Here is a 19,833-nt window from a genome sequence, read left to right as displayed (position 1 = left end):
ACTGGTGACGCGCCTTATGCGCAAGGGGAAGTTTTTCACCAGACGTCAATCATCTAACCTCTGAATAGGAACACCCAGTCCCGCGGGAATTAGAACCCGGAAGCCGGGGGGGAAATAACAATAAAACGGTATGTACGGCGAAAAAATTAAAAATACCAGCATACTGTACATGTCGGAAGTATGCTGGATGTAATGTTATATATTTGTTTTAGGGTGAACCTCCGCTTTAAGCTGGTCATACATAGATCAAAATTTGGCCAGTTAAGCAGAGGCCATGCAAACTTTGATCCTTGAATGGGCAGGCTGATTGTACCCAAATTGATACATCAATCGTAATTACTCAATTACTGAGTTCCCTAAGTACCCTAAGGTGCAAGCCACCCAGTCCCGGTGATTTTTTAATGTTAAGTTCCCCAAGTCTAATTCTAATTCTGTCCTCTTAACCACTTACCCCCCGGACCATATTGCTGCCCAAAGACCAGAGTACTTTTTGCGATTCGGGACTGCGTCGCTTTAACAGACAATTGCGCGGTCGTGCGACGTGGCTCCCAAACAAAATTGGCGTCCTTTTTTTCCCACAAATAGAGCTTTCTTTTGGTGGTATTTGATCACCTCTGCGTTTTTTATTTTTTGCGCTATAAACAAAAATAGAACGACAATTTTGAAAAAAATGAATATTTTTTACTTTTTGCTGTAATAAATATCCCCCAAAAATATATAAAAAAACATTTTTTTTCCTCAGTTTAGGCCGATACGTATTCTTCTACATATTTTTCGTAAAAAAAAATCGCAATAAGCGTTTATTGATTGGTTTGCGCAAAAGTTATAGCGTTTACAAAATAGGGGGTATTTTTATGGCATTTTTATTAATATTTTTTTTACTAGTAATGGCGGCGATCAGCGATTTTTTTTTCGGTATTGCGACATTATGGCGGACACTTCTGACATTTTTGACACATTTTTGGGACCATTGGCATTTTTATAGCGATCAGTGCTATAAAAATGCATTAGATTACTATAAAAATGCCACTGGCAGTGAAGGGGTTAACACTAGGGGGCGGGGAAGGGGTTAAGTATGCCTGGGTGTGTTCTTACTGTGGGGGGGGGGGTGGCCTCACTAGGGGAAACACTGATTTTCTGTTCATACATTGTATGAACAGAAAATCAGCATTTCCCCTGCTGACAGGAACGAGAGCTGTGTGTTTACACACACAGCTCCCGTTCCCCGCTCTGTACCGAGCGATCGCGTGTGCCCGGCGGCGATCGCGCCCGCCGGGCACACGCATGGGAGTCGGGGGCGAGCGGGTGGCGCGCGCGCGCGCCTCCGGCGGCGCGCGTGCGCCCCTAGTGGCGGCTAAAAGGTAGGACGTCCATTTACGTGGTCTCGCCTAGGAGAGCCACCTTGTGGACGTATAATGACGGTGCGGCGACGGCAAGTGGTTAACCATGGAGGTGCTTCCTGTGATGTGTCATGAGGATAGACACTGCAGTTTTGGGTACTTAAACCCCCCCGATTCCATTGTGAAGACTGAGGAGAAGAATAAATTCAATACCGTCGCCCAATCCTTTGTAACCAGATGTCCTTCATTCTTTATGGAGGCAATATGGTCTGCCCTCCCTCTTTTACTATTTATATACTTAAATAATTTCTTGGGATTTTTTGTGTTCTATCTTAGCTGCCCTAATTGCACCTTTACATTTCTTGTTGTGTTCTTTAAAGTCTGAATGCTGACGATGAGCCCTCAGCCTAGTATTTTTTGAAGGCTAGGGCCAGGACACCCTTAAGTAGTTGTAAGGTTAATTGACAGACTCCGAGACTTCAACAGGATAACCGCCATGCAGGGAAAGGCCTCCAGCAAGACGCCACATTTGCATGTGTAGGAATGCTGTCTCCTATGGCAACAGTCTTTAAGGCCCCGTACACACGGTCGGTTTGGTCCGATGAGAATGAACCAAAGTTAATTTTCATCGGACCAAACCGACCGTGTGTATAGGCTATCGGTCTGGTTTCCTTCGGTCCAAAATTTCTAAACATGCTTCAAAACCGAACCGATGGACCGCTGCCCCATCGGACCAAACCGATGGTTAGTACAGAAAAGCATCGGTTCAAAACCCGTGCATGCTCAGAATCAAGTCGACACATGCTTGGAAGCATTGAACTTCGTTTTATTCAGCACGTCGTGTGTTTGACGTCACGCGTTCTGACCCGATCGGATTTTGGACTGATGGTGTGTACACATATCAGGCCGTACGGCCACTTCAGAGGTGAACCGATGAAAACGGTCCGACGGGCCAGTCTCATTGGTTTGGTCTGACCATGTGTACAAGGCCTAACAGTTTCTTACACAAAGTGTAACAGTTCCTTAATTTCCAATACAATCACTTCTTGTAGTTCTTCAACTCACTGAGCTAGTTTGTTCACTGCCACTGAATCCCTTGAGCTCCTCCAATCTTCACGGTGGTATCCTTCTCAAGCGTCACCCTTGCCTCTCTGCTGGGTCCCTAGCTTAGCACTCTAGATACGTTTCCAGCTACACCCCACTGGCCTGCTTGGTCCTTGGCTTGACACACAAGGCTTCTTTGCAAGCGTCACCTCCAGGGCTCAAGTCCTGCAGGAACGCGTGGGAACGGAGTTCCTGCACTTTTTTCACAGCAGGAACTCAGTTCCCTTTGCAGGACGAGAGCAGCCGAGCCGCCCGAGCCAATCCTTCACTAAGCAGCAATGCCCAGCTCGAGTCACTGTCAGGGGCAGGCGAACCTTAGTAATCCTTTATGTTACTGGCCGCTTCCTGTATATGGATTCATCAGGTAGTGTTCCGTCACTTCCTCAATGCCGCAATGTCTCCTGGGAACAATGACAAAAGCTCCCAGGAGACATTGCGGCATCGAGGAAGTGACGGAATACCCGCACACTACCGGATGAATCCATATACAGGAAGCGGCCAATAACATAAAGGATTACTAAGATACAGTGGATCGAAAAAAAAAAACATGCGGTTTAGTAATTATGCATTTGAGCGTATAATTTTATTTTTTTTGGTGGGGGAGTGGATCTTGGATGGGAGTTCCCACACTTTTTTCCCCAGGACTTGACCCCTGGTCACCTCCAAAGGTTGGGTCCCTGGCTTGATACCCACTGATGTTTCCCGATTCTTCACCGTCCCCCGTTGGTGAGAATACTGCTCCGGTACTTGCTTCAGCTACTCTCTGTGGTCCTTGGTAATAAGGTGGTTGGTCCCTTAGTGGCGACAGCTTCCCCTCTACCTCCGACCACGACAGGTTCTCCGGCCAGGAGAACCTTAACTTGTGGTTGGACTGCATGACGCAATCCTAATCCTGCGCTACTTTCTTGTTTCTGTATAGGCCCTCAGACAGTCTAGCAGCCAGATGTGTCCAGGACATCAGCCCAGCATAGCAGCAAACTCCAGGCCTAGCAGCCCTGGCAATACAACACCCACCCACCATTTCTTCCAATCAGCTCTTAGCTCTCGTCACTGAGCTCTGCATAGTGTAATTCCAGCTCTCTGAACTCTCAGACAAACTTTAGAAATTCAGCACTTTGAACGAATGTAGAGAAGAGAGGGCTGCAGATAATCAGGTACAACTTATGTAGGAGGATTTTTTTAAATCTCTTTGCATCACTTCACTGGGTAGATGTAAGGGTTTACAACCACTTTAAGGCTTGTTCACACTATCTGTGTTAAGCTGTTCACACCACAACTCAACCTTGAGGTGCGGTGAGGTGCAATGCATAAAAATGCTGCATGTCGCAATGAGCTGAGGTGCAGAGACTTGGATGAAGCATCAATTTTTAACATTAGTTAAAAATAAATAAAAAAGTAAACAGTGGGATACGTTGTAACAATGTATCACACCGCCCCCCCCATTGTCCTTACACAGCCCGCAGTGTTTTAGTGTATGGGCTGGTCTGAACAAGCCCTTGACTACATTTTTTTCCAGCAATTTATACTCACATCCACTCTATGGTGGTAATGTGTACCAGGCAAATGGGGACAGCCATTGAATGTCACCGTAGAAAAGGTGAACATGTTGAGCATATAAAGGTGGCTGGAAAATCTATAGACTGGAGCTCTCCGTGGTGCTGAAACTGTATCCACTCTCATTCAGAAGACCAGACTTTAAATCTGTATTTCTTGCCAAACAATTAATTATAACCCCCAAACATTAAGGGCCAGATTCACAGAAAAAGTACGCCGGAGTATCTGCTGATACTCCGGCGTACTTTCAAATTTGCCGCGTCGTATCTTTATTTGTAATTCACAAACAAGATACGACGGCTTTTGGCTAAGATCCGACAGGCGTACGGCTTCGTACGCCTTCGGATCGTAGGTGTAATACTTTGGCGACCGCTGGGTGGAGTTTGCGTCGTTTTCCGCGTCGGGTATGCAAATTAGCTGTTTACGGCGATCCACGAAGGTACGCGCGTTCGTCGCATTCTCTTACGCCGTCGCTAGTCGGTTTTTCCCGTCGCAAACTTAAGCCTGCTATTTCATGGCTTAGATTTAGACCAGCCATGTTAAAGTATGGCCGTCGTTCCCGCGTCGAATTTCATATATTTATTTTTGCGTAAGACGTCCGGGAATACGAAAGGACGTAACACACGTCGCCGTTCAAAAAACACGTCGGGGCGCCGTAATTTTGCGCAAAGCATGGCGGGAAATTTCCTAACGGAGCATGCGCAAAACGTTCGGCGCGGGAACGTGCCTAATTTAAATGGTACACGCCCCATTTGAATTAGGCGGGCTTGCACCGGACGGCTTTACACTACGCCGCCGCAAGTTTACACGCAAGTGCTTTGTGAATCAAGCACTTACAACGAAAACTTGCAGCGGAGTAACAGAGTTACGTTACACCGCCGTAATTGTTCGTGAATCTGGCCCTATATGTTTTTTTTTTTTTTAAGCAGAGACCCTAAGGAATAAAATAGTGATCACTGCAATTTCTTATGTCGCACGGTATCCCCAGACCTCTGGAGATGACAGCTCAGCAACCCCGGAGGTAGGTACAGTGGGGACCAGGGTGGTGGGACGGGTGTCCAGTGTTAGGTCATCTCTGTCAGAGAGGGCTATTCTGGGTGGCAGAGCTGTGCAATTCGCCGCACTGGATGTACAGAAATAAGAATCGATTTAGAAGTAAAACAGCTCCCATACAGTATACGTAATTCATCTTTGTATTAGCTGTTTGTCTGGAGTCCAGCTTTAAAATATACTGCCTCATCGTTCTCACCAATGGTGGTGCGTCCATAAAGGGCGCAGGAAGCGCCGCCCCCTCTCTCCTGCACCGCTCTACCATCATAGACAGATTCATGCATTGCATAAATCTATCTATGGTTGCCGCTGACACTATTCAGGTGTCCGGCCCCTTTTCAGACACAGGGCACCTGAATTACAGTGGCGGGGGTGTTTTTTAAAAAGCACCTAATTAGAGCCGTAGGCTCTAATAGGCGCCCAAAAATGTGAAAAGCGGACGCCATGCTGGGTGTTCGCTGTTCGCTCAGCTTTGAAGGAATTCGCTTTGCTAACACTGAACCTCCTCTCAGCCAATCAGGTTGCTGAGTCTGTTACCGGTCACTTGATTGGTTGAAACGTCAGGCGCTGTGATTGGACGCCTGAGAGAGGACGGAAGAAGACATGGAGACCGCCTCTGACCTGCTGTGAGACAGGTTGTGCCGGGCAGCATCTGATGGGGGACAGTAGCGGCAATTGATTGGCACACTGGCAGCATTTGATGGGGCACAGTAGCGGCAATTGATGGGCACACTGGCAGCATTTGATGGGGCACAGTAGCGGCAATTGATGGGCACACTGGCAGCATTTGATGGGGCACAGTAGAAGCAATTGATGGGCACACTGGCAGCATTTGATGGGGCACAGTAGCAGCAATTGATGGGCACACTGGCAGCATTTGATGGGGCACAGTAGCGGCAATTGATGGGCACACTGGCAGCATTTGATGGGGCACAGTAGAAGCAATTGATGGGCACACTGGCAGCATTTGATGGGGCACAGTAGCAGCAATTGATGGGCACACTGGCAGCATTTTATGGGGCACAGTAGCTGCAATTGATTGGCACACTGGCAGCATTTGATGGGGCACAGTAGAAGCAATTGATGGGCACACTGGCAGCATTTGATCGGGCACAATTGTGGCAATTGATGGGCACAGTGTCAGCAATTGATGGGCACAGTGGCTGCGTTTGATGGCACAGTGGCAGCAATTTATGGGTACAGTGGCTGTGTTTGATGGGCACAGTGGCTGCAATTGATGGGTGTTTTTTTTCAGTTTGTTTCCACCCCCCAAAAATTTTGAGCACCAGCCGCCACTGGTTCTCACGCCCTGCAATCCGTATTCCTGCAGTCTGGCCAGGAATCCTGTGTAGTCTGCCTGATTCTGACCTGAATTGCAGCCGATGAGTGACGATCAGACAAACCCCAACCTTGTCCCTAATTTTCAAGTAGTAATGTAAGCAACCTTAATAAGAGACCCTATTAATGGTAAAGGTCGCTGTAAAAGGTCCAGTGGATGCAATGATCAAAAATCAAGAAAAGCGAAAAATGAAAGGCGACAGGCAGTGAGGTCTGTTTATAGAATTTTACAGGTCAGCGGTTTGTAATTTAATGTCATGGCATGTATTGATCCAGTGCATGTAGAGAACATCCCATAATTACAAACACTGAGCCGGATGAACATCAGAAAGCCTATTCAATGATAGGAGGTTGCCAAAGTCGCCCTCCTTTTGAAAATGCTAGTTTCCTGGCTGTGATTGGATCCAGTACTCAGTCATTGACCTGTAACTGGCATGCTGACTGGGAGCCCTCATTTCATTCTGAAGTCACTGGATGCTTACATGTCCAGGTCAGTTACTTAAATAATTGAGGCCAGAGGGATCAGCATGATAGCCAGGCGATTCTTCCACATTTGTTTGTACTGTAACAATTGCCTGTTTGTTGCCTTAGTATTGCAAAATGTGTCTACTTGCTTCCTGAGTATGGTAACATTTTTTTTATTTGTCACCCACGTATTATAACAATTGTCCATTTCTTGCCTGCGTATTGTAACAATTGCCCATTTGTTGTCCTGTATTGCTACAATTGTCCATTTGTTTCTCCATTTTGTAACAATTGCCCATTTGTTGCCTGTGTATTGTAATAATTTTCTGTTTGTAGCCCAAGTATTATAACAATTACCCATTTGTTGCCTGCATATTGTAGCAATGTTCCATTTGTTGTCCTGTATTGCTAAAATTGTCCATTTGTTTCTCCATGTTGCAACACTTGCACATTTCTTGCCTGTGTGTGTTGTAATCATTTTCTGTTTTTAGCCTATGTATTGTAACAATTGCCTATTTGTTGCCTGCATATTGTATACGTCACTTCCATTACAAAATCTTACGGGTTGCCTAATCTGACGAAACACCTGGATATTGCCCATTTGTTGTCCTGTATTGCGAAAATTGTCAATTTATTTCTCCATATTGTAACAATTGCCCATTTGTTGCCTGTGTGTTGTAATATATTTCTGTTTGTAGCCCGTGTATTGTAACAATTTCCCATTGTTGCCTGTGTATTGTAATCATTTTCTGTTTGTAGCCCATGTATTGTAACAATTTCCCATGTGTTGCCTTTGTGTTGTAACAATTCTCTCTTCTTATCTGTATTTCATCAGATTAACCACTTGACAACCGTGCCTATTTTGGCACTTAATTTGGCACTCTCCTTCATGTAAAAATCCAAATTTTTGTTGCTAGGAAATTAATCAGAATTCAAAAAAGAGAAAAAGTACACCGCACACAGGATGGAACTGTGGGTGTCTTATAATAGTGCAGTGCATTCTTGTTTCTCTCCAACAAACTAACTTTTCAGGAAATTAATCAGAACCCCCAAACGTTATATATTTTTTTTTTAGCAGACACCATAGGGAATAAAATGGCAGTCATTGCAACTTTTTTTCTCGCACAGTATTTGCGCAATAATTTTTCAAACTTTTTTAGGGAAAAAAACTGTTTCATGAATTAAAAAATAACAAAACAGTAAAGTTAGCCAAATTTTTTTGTATAATGTGAAAGATGATGTTACGCCGAGTAAATAGATACCTAGCACGTCACACTTTAAAATTGCGCACACTCATGGAATGGCGCCAAACTTCGGTACTTAAAAATCTCCATAGGCGACGCTTTAATTTTTTTTAAAGGTTACTATTTTCAAGTTACAGAGGAGGTCTAGTGCTAGAACTATTTCACATGCTCTAACGCACGCGACGATACCTCACATGTGGGGTTTGAATGGCGTTTACATATGTGGGCGGGACATGCATGCGTGTTCGCTTCTGCGCGAGAGCTACCGGGGACAGGGGCGTTTTAAAAACAAAAATTTTTTAATTGTATTTTTATTTTACTTCATTTTTTTATTTTTACACTTTTTTTTGAAATTTTTTTTATCACTTTTTTTCCTATTACAAGAAATGTAAACATCCCTTGTAATAGGAATCACTGTGACAGGTCCTCTTTATGGAGTCAATAAGACCCCACATCTCTCCTCCAGGCTTACAAGCATGAAATCCCCACATCTCTCCTCCAGGCTTACAAGCATGAAATCGATGAAAAAAAATTCACCGATCACATGCCGACAGCCGCAAATGCGGCTTTGTTTACTTGCGGGTACCGGGTGTGATGTCATAGCGTCGCGCACGGGCCTCCGACAGTCATAGAGATGACTGGTGACCATCTGGTCACCAGTCATCTCTATGCTTCCCAGACAGCGCCGGCCGATTCGCTCTCCGGGCTCCCGATGGCACGGGAGAGCCCGGGGAAGCACCGGATAGCGGCGGGAGGGGGGGATGTCCCCTCCCGCCGCCTATAAGAACGATCAAGCTGCGGAACTGCCGCTTTGATCATTCTTATAGTGCACAGAATCGGCGGCTGAAGACGGTGATATCTGAATGATGCCTGTAGCTGCAGGCATCATTCAGATACCACCGAACAAAGCAGCACAAAGCCGAGGACGTTAAAGGACGGCCTCCGGTTGTAAAGTGGTTAAACTGACCGGTCAGATTTTATAATGGAAGTGATGTTTTGTTGCGGCCATCTTGCTACACCCCGCACTCGGCCACAGTAAGGATACAGTGAGAAGGCGGCAAGCGGACATCTTGCTACACCCATCGAAGTCTTGCATTTCGCACTTATTTTTAACAGTAAATGGAGGTTATATAGTGAAATTCAGTATTTTGAAATCCATCTGACTGTTTTGATGTTGAATTTTCAAACAAACGGTGTTCCATGAGATTAGCAAACCTGTGAGATCAGCAGGCTTGCCAATGCTTTTAAAATTCAACATCCAAATTGTCAGACAGATTAAAAATTACTGAATTTCACTATATAAGCTCCGTTTACTGTTAAAAATAAGTGTGAAATGCAAGACTTCGGTGGGAGTAAAGGCGGCCATACAGGGTTAGAATTTCAAAAGAATTTGCTTTCGAAAATCGTATCAAAGAATTTTTTGTACTAATTACGCTCCGTTAGTGGGCTGCAGCAACAGCCGATTTCCGTGCGGCAATCAAATTTGAGGAATCCGACATGTCGAAAATCAATAGTGGCATCATCGGATCACAAACTATCTGACTTTTGAAAAGAAAATTAGTTCGAAATGCGACCGTGTATGGCCTTCTTTAGAAGATGTCCGCTTGCCGCCTTCTCACTGTATCCTTACTGCCAGAGCTTTTTTTCTCAGAAAATAGGTGCAGGAACTCAACCACGACCCCGTTCAGATATCACAAACAGTAGAAGGGTCTTAAAGGGGCATTAAATACCAGGATTGCATTACATACAGAGTGCAGAGTTTAGGTGTCTACACACAGAGTGCAGAGCTGTCACTTGTGAACACAGAAACCAGACTTCTGTGTTTACAAGTGATTGTGGTGAGCAGGCGCCAAAGGGTCTGAGCCAAAGGTGGTGGAACTGAGTTCCCCCAAGTTCCCCCTGAAAAAAAGCCCTGCTTACTGCGGACGAGTGTGTGGTGTACCAAGATGGCCGCAACGGAACGTCACTTCCGTTACAAAATCTTACGGGTTGCCTAATCTGACGAAACATATTGCCCATTTGTTGTCCTGTATTGCTACAATTGTCCATTTGTTTCTCCAAATTGTAACAATTACCCATTTGTTGCCTGTGTATTGTAATCCTTTTCTGTTTGTTGCCCATGTATTGTAACAATTGCCCATTTGTTGCTTGCATATTGTAGCAATTGCCCATTTGTTGCCTTTGTGTTGTAACTATTGTCTGTTTGTTACCCATGTATTACACATGTATTGCAGCAATTGCATTTTTGTTGCCTGCGTAATATAGCAATTGTCCCTTGCACTTTTGCTATTAAACAATGCCCTTATCATCCCCTTGTATTGTTATGGCGTGCTAAGAAAGCTGCCACTAAGGCCGCGTACACACGGTCGATCCATCCGATGAGAATGGTCCGACGGACCGTTTTCATCGGTTCACCGCTGAAGCAGACCGATGGTCTGATGTGCGTACACACCATCCGTTCAAAAATTTAACGGGTCAGAACGCGGTGACGTAAAACACACGACGTGCTGAAAAAAACGAAGTTCAATGCTTCCAAGCATGCGTCGACTTGATTCTGAGCATGCGCAGGTTTTGAGTACTAACCATCGGTTTTGACCGATGGTCAGCCGTCCATCGGTTCGATTTTAAAGCAAATTCTCTAATTTTTGTCTGAAGGACAACAGACCGATGGGCCGTACACGCGGTCGGTTTGGACCGATGAAACTGGACTTCAGGCCGTTTTCATCGGTTTGGACCGACCGTGTGTACGCGGCCTAAGAGCTTCAGTTCCCTACTACTGTACTCACATTGTGCAACACATGCCACTAATACCCCTGTCCTTGGGGTCCATACCCCAGCCCTCAGGATATCTCAGAATTCTAAAAGTTCAGGGGTAAGACAATGGGGTTGATTTACTAAAGGCAAATGGGCTGTGCAGTTGCCCAATTGCTTAGTAAATGAGTGGAAGCTCTGCTAACTCAAATCATCCAATCATGTGCAAGCAAAAACGATTTTTTTTTTCCTTGTCTGTGATTGGGTATTCTTTGCAATGAAGCTTCATCTTATTTACCAAGCCCTGGGTCAAATTAATTTTTTTTTTGTTTTCAAAAGAGCACAGTTGTTTTCTTTTCATTCTATGACAAAAACCTCATGTAAAGTTCTATGGGGAGAGTGAGGAGGAGCAGTCGCTATTCTTCACTTGTATGTAAATGTCAGCTTAAGCTATGGAGCTCTATAAACAAAATATTTTTTTTCAGAACTGTTGATAAGGACACATAAAAAACATGTGAAATGGAAACAAGAGCTCCATCTGTTTGCTACATATGAAAATAAATGAAGTATTAATATGCATTTTTTCATATTCACCACCTTGACCATAATAAAGGTAGAATATTCACTTAATGGCCACTCTATTAGGTACACCTGTTTAATTGCTTGATAATACAAATTGCTAATCAGCCAATCACACGGCAGCAACTCAGTGCATTTAGGCATCTAGATGACGACTTGCTGAAGTTCAAACTGAGCATCAGAATGGGGAAGAAAGGGGATTTAATGGGGTTGTCCCTAAAGAGCTTCCTTTACCTTAGTGCAGTCCTCCTTCACTTACCTCATCCTTCCATTTTGCTTTGAAATGTCCTTATTTCTTCTGAGAAATCCTCACTTCCTGTTCTTCTGTCTGTAACTCCACACAGTAATGCAAGGCTTTCTTCCTGGTGTGGAGAAAGCCTCTTGAGGGGGGATGGGGCGAGCAGGAGAGTCAGGACACCCACTAACCCACAGCTCCTTTCTCTATCTTCAAAGTAGAGAGTGTCCTTACTCTCCTGCTCACCCCCTCTCCCCTCAAGAGGCTTTCTCCACACCAGAGAGAAAGCCTTGCATTACTGTGTGGAGTTACAGACAGAAAAACAGGAAGTGAGGATTTCTCAGAAGAAATAAGGACATTTAAAAGCAAAATGGAAGGATGAGGTAAGTGAAGGAGGACTGCACTAAGGTAAAGGAAGCTATTTAGAGAATTTTTTTTTTACCTTTACAACCCCTTTAAGTGACTTTGAATGTGGCATGGTTGTTGGTGCCAGATGGCCTGGTCTGAGTATTTCAAAAACTTTTGATCTACTGAGAATTTCACACACAACCATCACTCTGAATTATATAGAATGGTCCAAAAAAGAGAAAATATCCAGTGAGCGGCAGTTGTGTGGGGGGAAAATGCCTTGTTGATGTTAGAGGAGAATGGGCAGATGGGTTCCAGATGATAGAAAGGCAACAGTAACTCAAATAACCACTACAAGAAAAGATATGCAGAATACCATCTCTGAATGCACAACACCTCGAAACCTCGAAGCAGATGGGCTGCAACAGAAGACAACACACAGGGTGCCACTCCTGTCAGCTAAGAACAGGAAACTGAGGCTACAATTCACACAAGATCACCAAAATTGGACAATAGAAGATTGGAAAAACATTGTCTGGTCTGATGAGTCTCGATTTCAGCTGCAACATTCAGATGGAGGGTCAGAATTTGGTGTAAACAAAAAGTATGGATCCATCCTGCCTTGTATCAACGGTTCAGGCTGGTGGTGGGGGTGTAATGGTGTGGGGGATATTTTCTTGGCACACTTTGGGCCTCTTAATACCAACTGAGCATTGTTTATACACAGGGGTCAAGTCCTGGGGAAAAAAGTGTGGGAACTCCCACCCAAGATCCACTGTACCTTAGTAATCCTTTATGTTACTGGCCGCTTCCTGTATTTGGATTCAACAGATAGTGTGCGGGTATTCTGTCACTTCCTCGATGCCGCAATGTTGCTTCTTTCTAAATCCCGCGATAACTCGTGGCAGACCTCCGCAATGTCTCCTGGGAACAATGACAAAAGCTCCCAGGAGACATTACGGCATCGAGGAAGTTTCGGAATACCCGCACACTACCTGATGAATCCATATACAGGAAGCGGCCAGTAACATAAAGGATTACTAAGGTTCGCCTGCCCCTGACAGAGACTCGAGCTGGGCATCGCCGCTTATTGAAGGATTGGCTCAGGTGGCTTGGCTGCTCTCAGCTGCTCTAGCCCTGCAAAGGGAACTGAGTTCCTGCTGTGAAAATAGTGCAGGAACTCCGTTCCCACGCGTTCCTGCAGGACTTGAGCCCTGTTTATACACCACGACCTACCTGAGTATTGTTGCTGACCATGTCCATCCCTTTATGACTACAGTGTCCCCATCTTCTGATGGCTCCTTCCAGCAGGATAATCAGGACCGATCCGCCCTATAAGCTCACTATGTAAGCCGCTTAGGGCCCCACAAAGTTGCGGAGGGCCCCCCAAATTACTAGAGGCCCCGCCTGGTGAGAAGTCATTTTCGGCCCCTCACCCCGCTTCTCAACTCGCTGGCTGCATGGGAGAAGAGGCAAGAAGTCACCACCCCCCGCTTCTCACTTTAATGTAAGGTGTCATTTCCGACAGCAGAACACCCCCTCCCCCCGCTTCTCGTGACATCCCATTTTCGGCAGCCCCCCCCCGCTTCTCAACTTTAATGTGACATGTCATTTTGCTTAGGGCCCCAGGGAGGGGGCATGCTCAGAATCACGTCGCATATACTCCCTAAGATACGTCGGCTCAATGCTTTCGACATGAACGCAACCTACGCCCAGCCCCATTCACGTACGACTTACGCAAACTATGTAAAATCCGACGGCTGTTCCGACGTCCATACCCTAACATGACTTACCCCTGCTTTATGAGGGATAACTTTACGCCGGACGTACGCCTTACGTAAACGGCGTAGCTTACTGCGATGGGCGCAAGTACGTTTGTGAATCGGCGTATCTAGGTCATTTACATATTTGACGCGTAAATCAATGGAAGCGCCCCTAGCGGCCAGCGTAAATATGCACCCAAGATACGACGGCGTAGGAGACTTACGTCGGTCGGATGGAGCCAGAATTCAGGCGTATCTGGTTTCAAGAATACGGCACATAGATACGACGGCGCATCCTAGAACTTACGCGGCGTATCAACAGATACGTTGGCGCAAGTTCTCTCTGAATCTGGCCCTGGGTGTTTTTGGCAGTTTGCTATGCGTGCTCGCTCCCAAGCCCCACTCTGTGTGTCCCTAAGACACACAGAGCATGTCTTGGCCCTGCCCCAGGCTCCCTCTCCATTGGCTGTGATTGACAGCAGAAAGAGCCAGTGGCTCCTGCTGCTGTATCTGAGCCAATGAGGATGGAGGGAGCCTCTGCTCCTGTGCATACCGCCGGATTGAGATCAGGCTCAGGTAAGTATAAGGCTAGGTTCACACTGCTGCGCTGCTAATTTGTTCCGTTTTTTCATCCTGTGTGAGGTGAGAATTTACCGCAAATTTACCGTGATTTTATGGCGAATTTCAGGAGTTGGACATAGCTGCGATTGATGTTCTAGCCAACGGAATCATAATGTAAAAAAGAAAGGTGTTAACTTCCTGTGTACTTCCTGGTTTTTGTGGAGAGTAGTGTGGTGGAATTCGCACATATGTGAACCATCAATGCGATTCCAGAACGATTTACATTGAAGTCTATGGAGCTGAATTTCTCATCGCACACGGATCAAACTCGCACAGGACCCTTTTTTGCACGCAGCTTAGATACGCACCGCACTGATGTGAACGGCACTAATATAAACCAATGACTCGCATGCAGCTTTTTGCACGCAGCTTAGATTCGCACCGCACTGATGTGAACGACACTTATGTAAAACAATGTTATTTAAATGATTCGCAACGGCTCAAATTCGCATTAGTGTAAACCGGACCTAAGACCTCTTTCAAATTGGGGCGGGAGGTGCGCTGACGGTATAACGGCGCTATCTTTAGTGGTGCTAAACCGTCGGAATTGCCACGGAATTGCGGAGGTATTCGGCCGCTAGCGGTGCAGTTTTAACCCCCACTAGAGGCCAAAAAAGGGTTAATACCGCCGGCAATGTGCCTCTGCAGAGGCGCATTGCCGGCGGTATTACCGTGGTTTCCCATTGCTTTCAATGGGAAGGAGCAGTGGAGGAGCGGTAAACACCACCTCAGTGTGGAAGCCCTCGGGCTTTCACACTGAGACTGCAGGGCAGGAGTTTTTCAGGCGGTATTTAGGTGCTATTTAGAGCGCTAAAACACCTGAAAAACTCTTCAGTGTGAAAGGGGTCTAAGGGTGGGACAGTACCGGCACTAAATAAGTGCAATTAGAGTAAAACATTTTTTATTTATTGGTACAAAAGATTAAAAACTAGAAGTAATATACATAAATCATAAAAGTAGGCATACAACAATACAGAAGTATAAAAAATCAATCAGTCAGGATGATCTCTACGTTGCAGATAGAGAAATGAGCTGTGTTAGTGGGCATCCTGACTCTTCTGTAGTCCAAGGGAGGGGGCGAGCACGACACTCCACACCAGGGAGAAAGCCTCGCATTACTGTGTGGAGTTACAGACAGAACAGGAAGTGAGGATTTCTTAGAAGAAATAAGGACATTTAAAAACAAAATCGAAGGATGAGGTAAGTGAAGGAGGACTGCACTAAGGTAAAGGAAGCTATTTGGGGAAAAAAAAACTTTAATGCTGTAAGGCAATCAGCATAACAGAGTGTGGATAGATGATCAAAGGGGTCCCTACAGCGCTCTCTCCTGCTGCTTCCAGTTACTAAGTGGCCTGATAACTGCTTCCTATATCATTCCTTCTCCCAAAGGGATTAAGTCAGCACAAATTACTCAGGTTGATAAGCCAGGCATAAGGAAATTGCGGAGAAAACAGGAGCCTCTATAGCAGTGATGGCGAACCTTGACACTCCAGATGTTTTGGAACTACATTTCCCATGATGCTCATGTACTCTGCAGTGTAGTGGAGCATCATGGGAAATGTAGTTCTAAAACATCTGGGGTGCCAAGGTTCGCCATCACTGCTCTATAGTGTAGTATGTTCGAAATAGCTATTTATTTATATCAATAGCAAAAACATTCAGGTACTCACATTTAAAAAGTTTCTAAACATGCACAACAGAAAACGATCAGCGAGCTTGGGGCCAGGACGTCACTTCCGTTGTCCGTATGTTCCTACGCGTGTCGTCACAGTCACGTGACTTCATCAGGGATCTTTTGTACCAATAAATGTTATTTTTTTTACTCTAACTGTACTTATTTAGTGCCAGTATAGTCCCACTCGTAGAGGGTATTCTACATGTGTCTATACATAGGGATGATGCCACTTTACCCACAGTAACCAGATCTATCCATATAGGTAGGTATAAGGGGGAGATGAGGGAGGGGGGCTGGGGGGAAGCTGCATACCAAATTTTTTTTTACTTTAATGCAGAGAATGCATTAAGGTAAAAAAAATGTCTGCCTTTACAATTATTTTAATAGTTTTGGTTAATATACCTTTCAAGGAAAGAACTCCCAAACTGTCTGCCTAATTACCTAATTAATGCAAATTTGGAATGTTCTCTTTTTCTTTAGACTGCAGCCTATTGTAGACAGACTTCTCATTCATAATGCTTTATATATTTTAAAGTTGCACATAATTTAGGTCAAGGTATTTTGAGGATGTGTTATAGTTAAAAAGAAATAAAATACAGGTGTACCTACTTTTATATACAAGATACCCGGGGGGCGGTGGCCCATGATGCCCACTTGAAGCTTGTTGAGATTCAATTTCATATCCCGTTGGTAAATTCTCAAAGATTGAGTGTGAGTACTTGCTGGAGCCCAACCATAGGAATACATCAGCCTTTGCTTGAACATTCCAGCCTGGACCTCTCTTTCCTGGGAGCTGTAAGGAGAGAAAAGCATTAAAAGGAATTCCTCACCCAGAAATTTCCTTTTTTTACGTATGTCAATGTCAGGGCCGATCCTAGGGTCACAGGCGCCTGGGTGCAGAAATATTTCTGGTGCCCCCACATGGGCGTGGTCGTTTTACTATCTCCTCCCCTTTACAAATGTTTCTATGGCAATGACTCAACCACAGATATGCTCCCCTACGAAATCTTCATTAACCTCGGATCGTTACATGATCTCTTAACAATAAACAAAATACAGGAAGAGAAGCAGAATACTTTATTGGGACCTGGAGGGGGGCCTCTCTGATGGACACAGAGAGGGCATTTGTTAGCGAGTCTGTTAGAAAGAGCCCCCCGACATACTACAGACATGATACAGGAGATGGTCAGAGACTACAGATATGATACAGAAGACGGTCAGAGACCGCAGACTTGGTATAGGAGACAGTCAGAGACTGCAGACATAGTACAGGAAACAGTCAGAGACTGCAGACATAGTACAGGAAACAGTCAGAGACTGCAGACATGGTACAGGAGACAGTCAGAGACTGCAGACACAGTACAGGAGATGGTCAGAAACTGCAGACATAGTACAGGAGATGGGCAGGGGCTGTGTATCCTATGCAATCTATCATGCCATAAAACATCTAGAGCAGGGGCAGCCCAGAGCACATGTAAAGGGATGCTGGGGATGCCATCCCCCAGCACACAGCACACTGAACACTGACTCACCTCGGTTCTCTCTCTGTGCAGCCCGAGATGGGATGTGGAGGCATTCCAACTGGAGTTGGTGGAGACAGTGCCAGATCCAAGCCTCCCAGTGTGAGGAATTAATTCCTGCACATCAGCACTCAGCAGCCACTGAAAACTAGAACCCTTGTGTCAGGAAGAGGATCGGCCCCTCCCCCAAGCACTGCCAGGCTGGACGGGCTGCCCTATGCTCACACATCAGTTCTGGACAGACACACACCTATGCTCAGAACACTAGTTCTGGACGGACACAAACAAGGAGAGAAGGAGGGATGGGTAAACTCTGGCACCTCGGCGCCCCCACCTCTGCAGGCGCCTGGGTGCAAAGCACCCTGTGCACCCTGCCTAGGATCGGCCCTGGTCAATGTTACAATGCAAAATGTAATTGTAGGGGGAAGGGGTATAGGCAAGCTGAGAAGAGTGAGAAGGCTTATAGAACCGTAGAGTAAATGGGGTAAACAAGATGTTGAGATGAATCAGAAGATTATTATTAATAGCTGGAATTCGGATAATCAACTGCAGCACATTCCTAAATTAACATAGGTATAACGAAAGATAATATGACTTTTAAGGTGCCACAAAAAATTTAGATACAAACGTATATATAAAAAAAAATCAAATGTATTAATACATAGCTAAAACCATCAGGATATCATACAATAACCATATGATAGATAAACAGCAGTATCTTCTTGCTCTACATGTTTCGCCATACAATAGCTTCCTCAGGAGATCTCAGGTAAGTACTGCATGTATGGTCACTGAATAATGATGTGTATCCTATATAAGCAAAAATTACTACTCAGATGTCTGGAAGATATTAATATTATGGAGATATTTGGTGCACCAAAGAGAAGGACACAGGGACTCCAAAAACAGAAGGCCTGTCAGTATATCCAATATCTAAAGGTTATTATTCAGTGGCAAAAAAACATCCATCCAAGCAAAAAATGCCCCCAGTTGTTTAACAATATTGATGATAAACTTTCCAAAAGGGAATTCTCAATCCTCAACGCTTAATGCCCCGCATGTCACTCCGCTCCAATATCTGGCCGCAGCGTGGATAAATGGATGATTGCTTGGATGGATTGTTTTTTTTTTTGCCACTGAATAATAATTTTTAGATATTGGATATACTGACATACCTTCTGTTATTAGAGTCCCTGTGTCCTTCTCTGTTGTGCACCAAATATCTCCATAATATCAATATCCTCCAGACAACTGAGAGGTCATTTTTGCTTATATAGAATATGCATCATTATTCAGTGACCATACTTGCAGTACTTACCTGAGATCTCCTGAGGAAGCCACCGTATGGCGAAACATGTAGAGCAAGAAGCTACTGCTGTTTTTCTATCAATTGGTAATTGTATGATGATATCCTGATGGTTTTATCCATGTATTAATAAATTCGATATATTTTTTGTATATATACGTTCGTATCAAAATTTTTTGTGGCACCTTAAAAATCATATTATCTTCTCTTTCGTTATACCCAGGAGTCAGAATATGTAAAGATAGGGTGAAGGAGATGCAGAGGATGCTGAGATGAGTGAGGAGGCTCAGAACTGTAGGGAGAGGAGAGAGCACGGGATGCTGAGAGAAGTTTTAGAAGGTTCAGAACTTTAAAGGGGTGGTGGTGCAAGGGATACAGTCAGAAGTCTAAGACAACTGTAGTTAAAGCACCAGAAAAGAGTAAACCCAACTTATGAGCACATTCTAGCATTTTTTTTTAAATCACATGGCGCAGGGGATGGGGCTTTTACAAATGGGCAATGTTATTTGGACCTGGGGCAGCTTGTTGTCTGTATACAGCCCTGAGTAAATGTCTAACCCTCAAAAGGAAGTCAAAAAGGTTGAACACCACTGCTTTTTTATATTTAACAAAATGTGCCAAGAAACAGGTGTTATGGAAAGGTTAGATTCTGAATTGATTGTTCCTGGGGAACAGCTCTCTAAATGTCAGCTACTTACTTTAAAAAAAAGTGTTTTGATCTTTCCACAGTGGTGGCCTTTCTCTTCAGGCGTTGGGGAGTACAGAATATCTCTGGCTGGTATCCGAGCATAGGCCACTCGCTTGTTGTTACTGAGGAGCCAGATGAAGACGTCAGGCACTGTGTGTTGTGGCTGCAGAAGAAAGGAGAACAACTTTAGTTTTTACTAGAGGAGCACCGAAATGGAAATTTCAGAACCAAAACAAAACCGAAATAAAAAAA

General features: G+C 44.8%; 1 protein-coding gene across 2 annotated transcripts in view; it reads right to left on the bottom strand.

The window, feature by feature from the left end:
- Positions 1-19,833, bottom strand: part of FER1L6 (fer-1 like family member 6) — a 285,773-nt gene that overhangs the window by 115,196 nt on the left and 150,744 nt on the right. For both annotated transcript variants that reach the window (XM_040354933.1, XM_040354934.1), the window contains exons 18-19: positions 19,592-19,744; positions 16,677-16,860 (exon numbers count right to left, since the gene is read on the bottom strand). In XM_040354933.1, the coding sequence (XP_040210867.1) occupies positions 16,677-16,860; positions 19,592-19,744 (337 nt within the window). The remainder of the gene's footprint in view (positions 1-16,676; positions 16,861-19,591; positions 19,745-19,833) is intronic.

Source organism: Rana temporaria, chromosome 5 (assembly GCF_905171775.1).
Source record: "Rana temporaria chromosome 5, aRanTem1.1, whole genome shotgun sequence".
Classification (NCBI taxonomy): Eukaryota; Metazoa; Chordata; class Amphibia; order Anura; family Ranidae; genus Rana; species Rana temporaria.
This window is presented reverse-complemented; position numbering and strand designations above follow the sequence as displayed.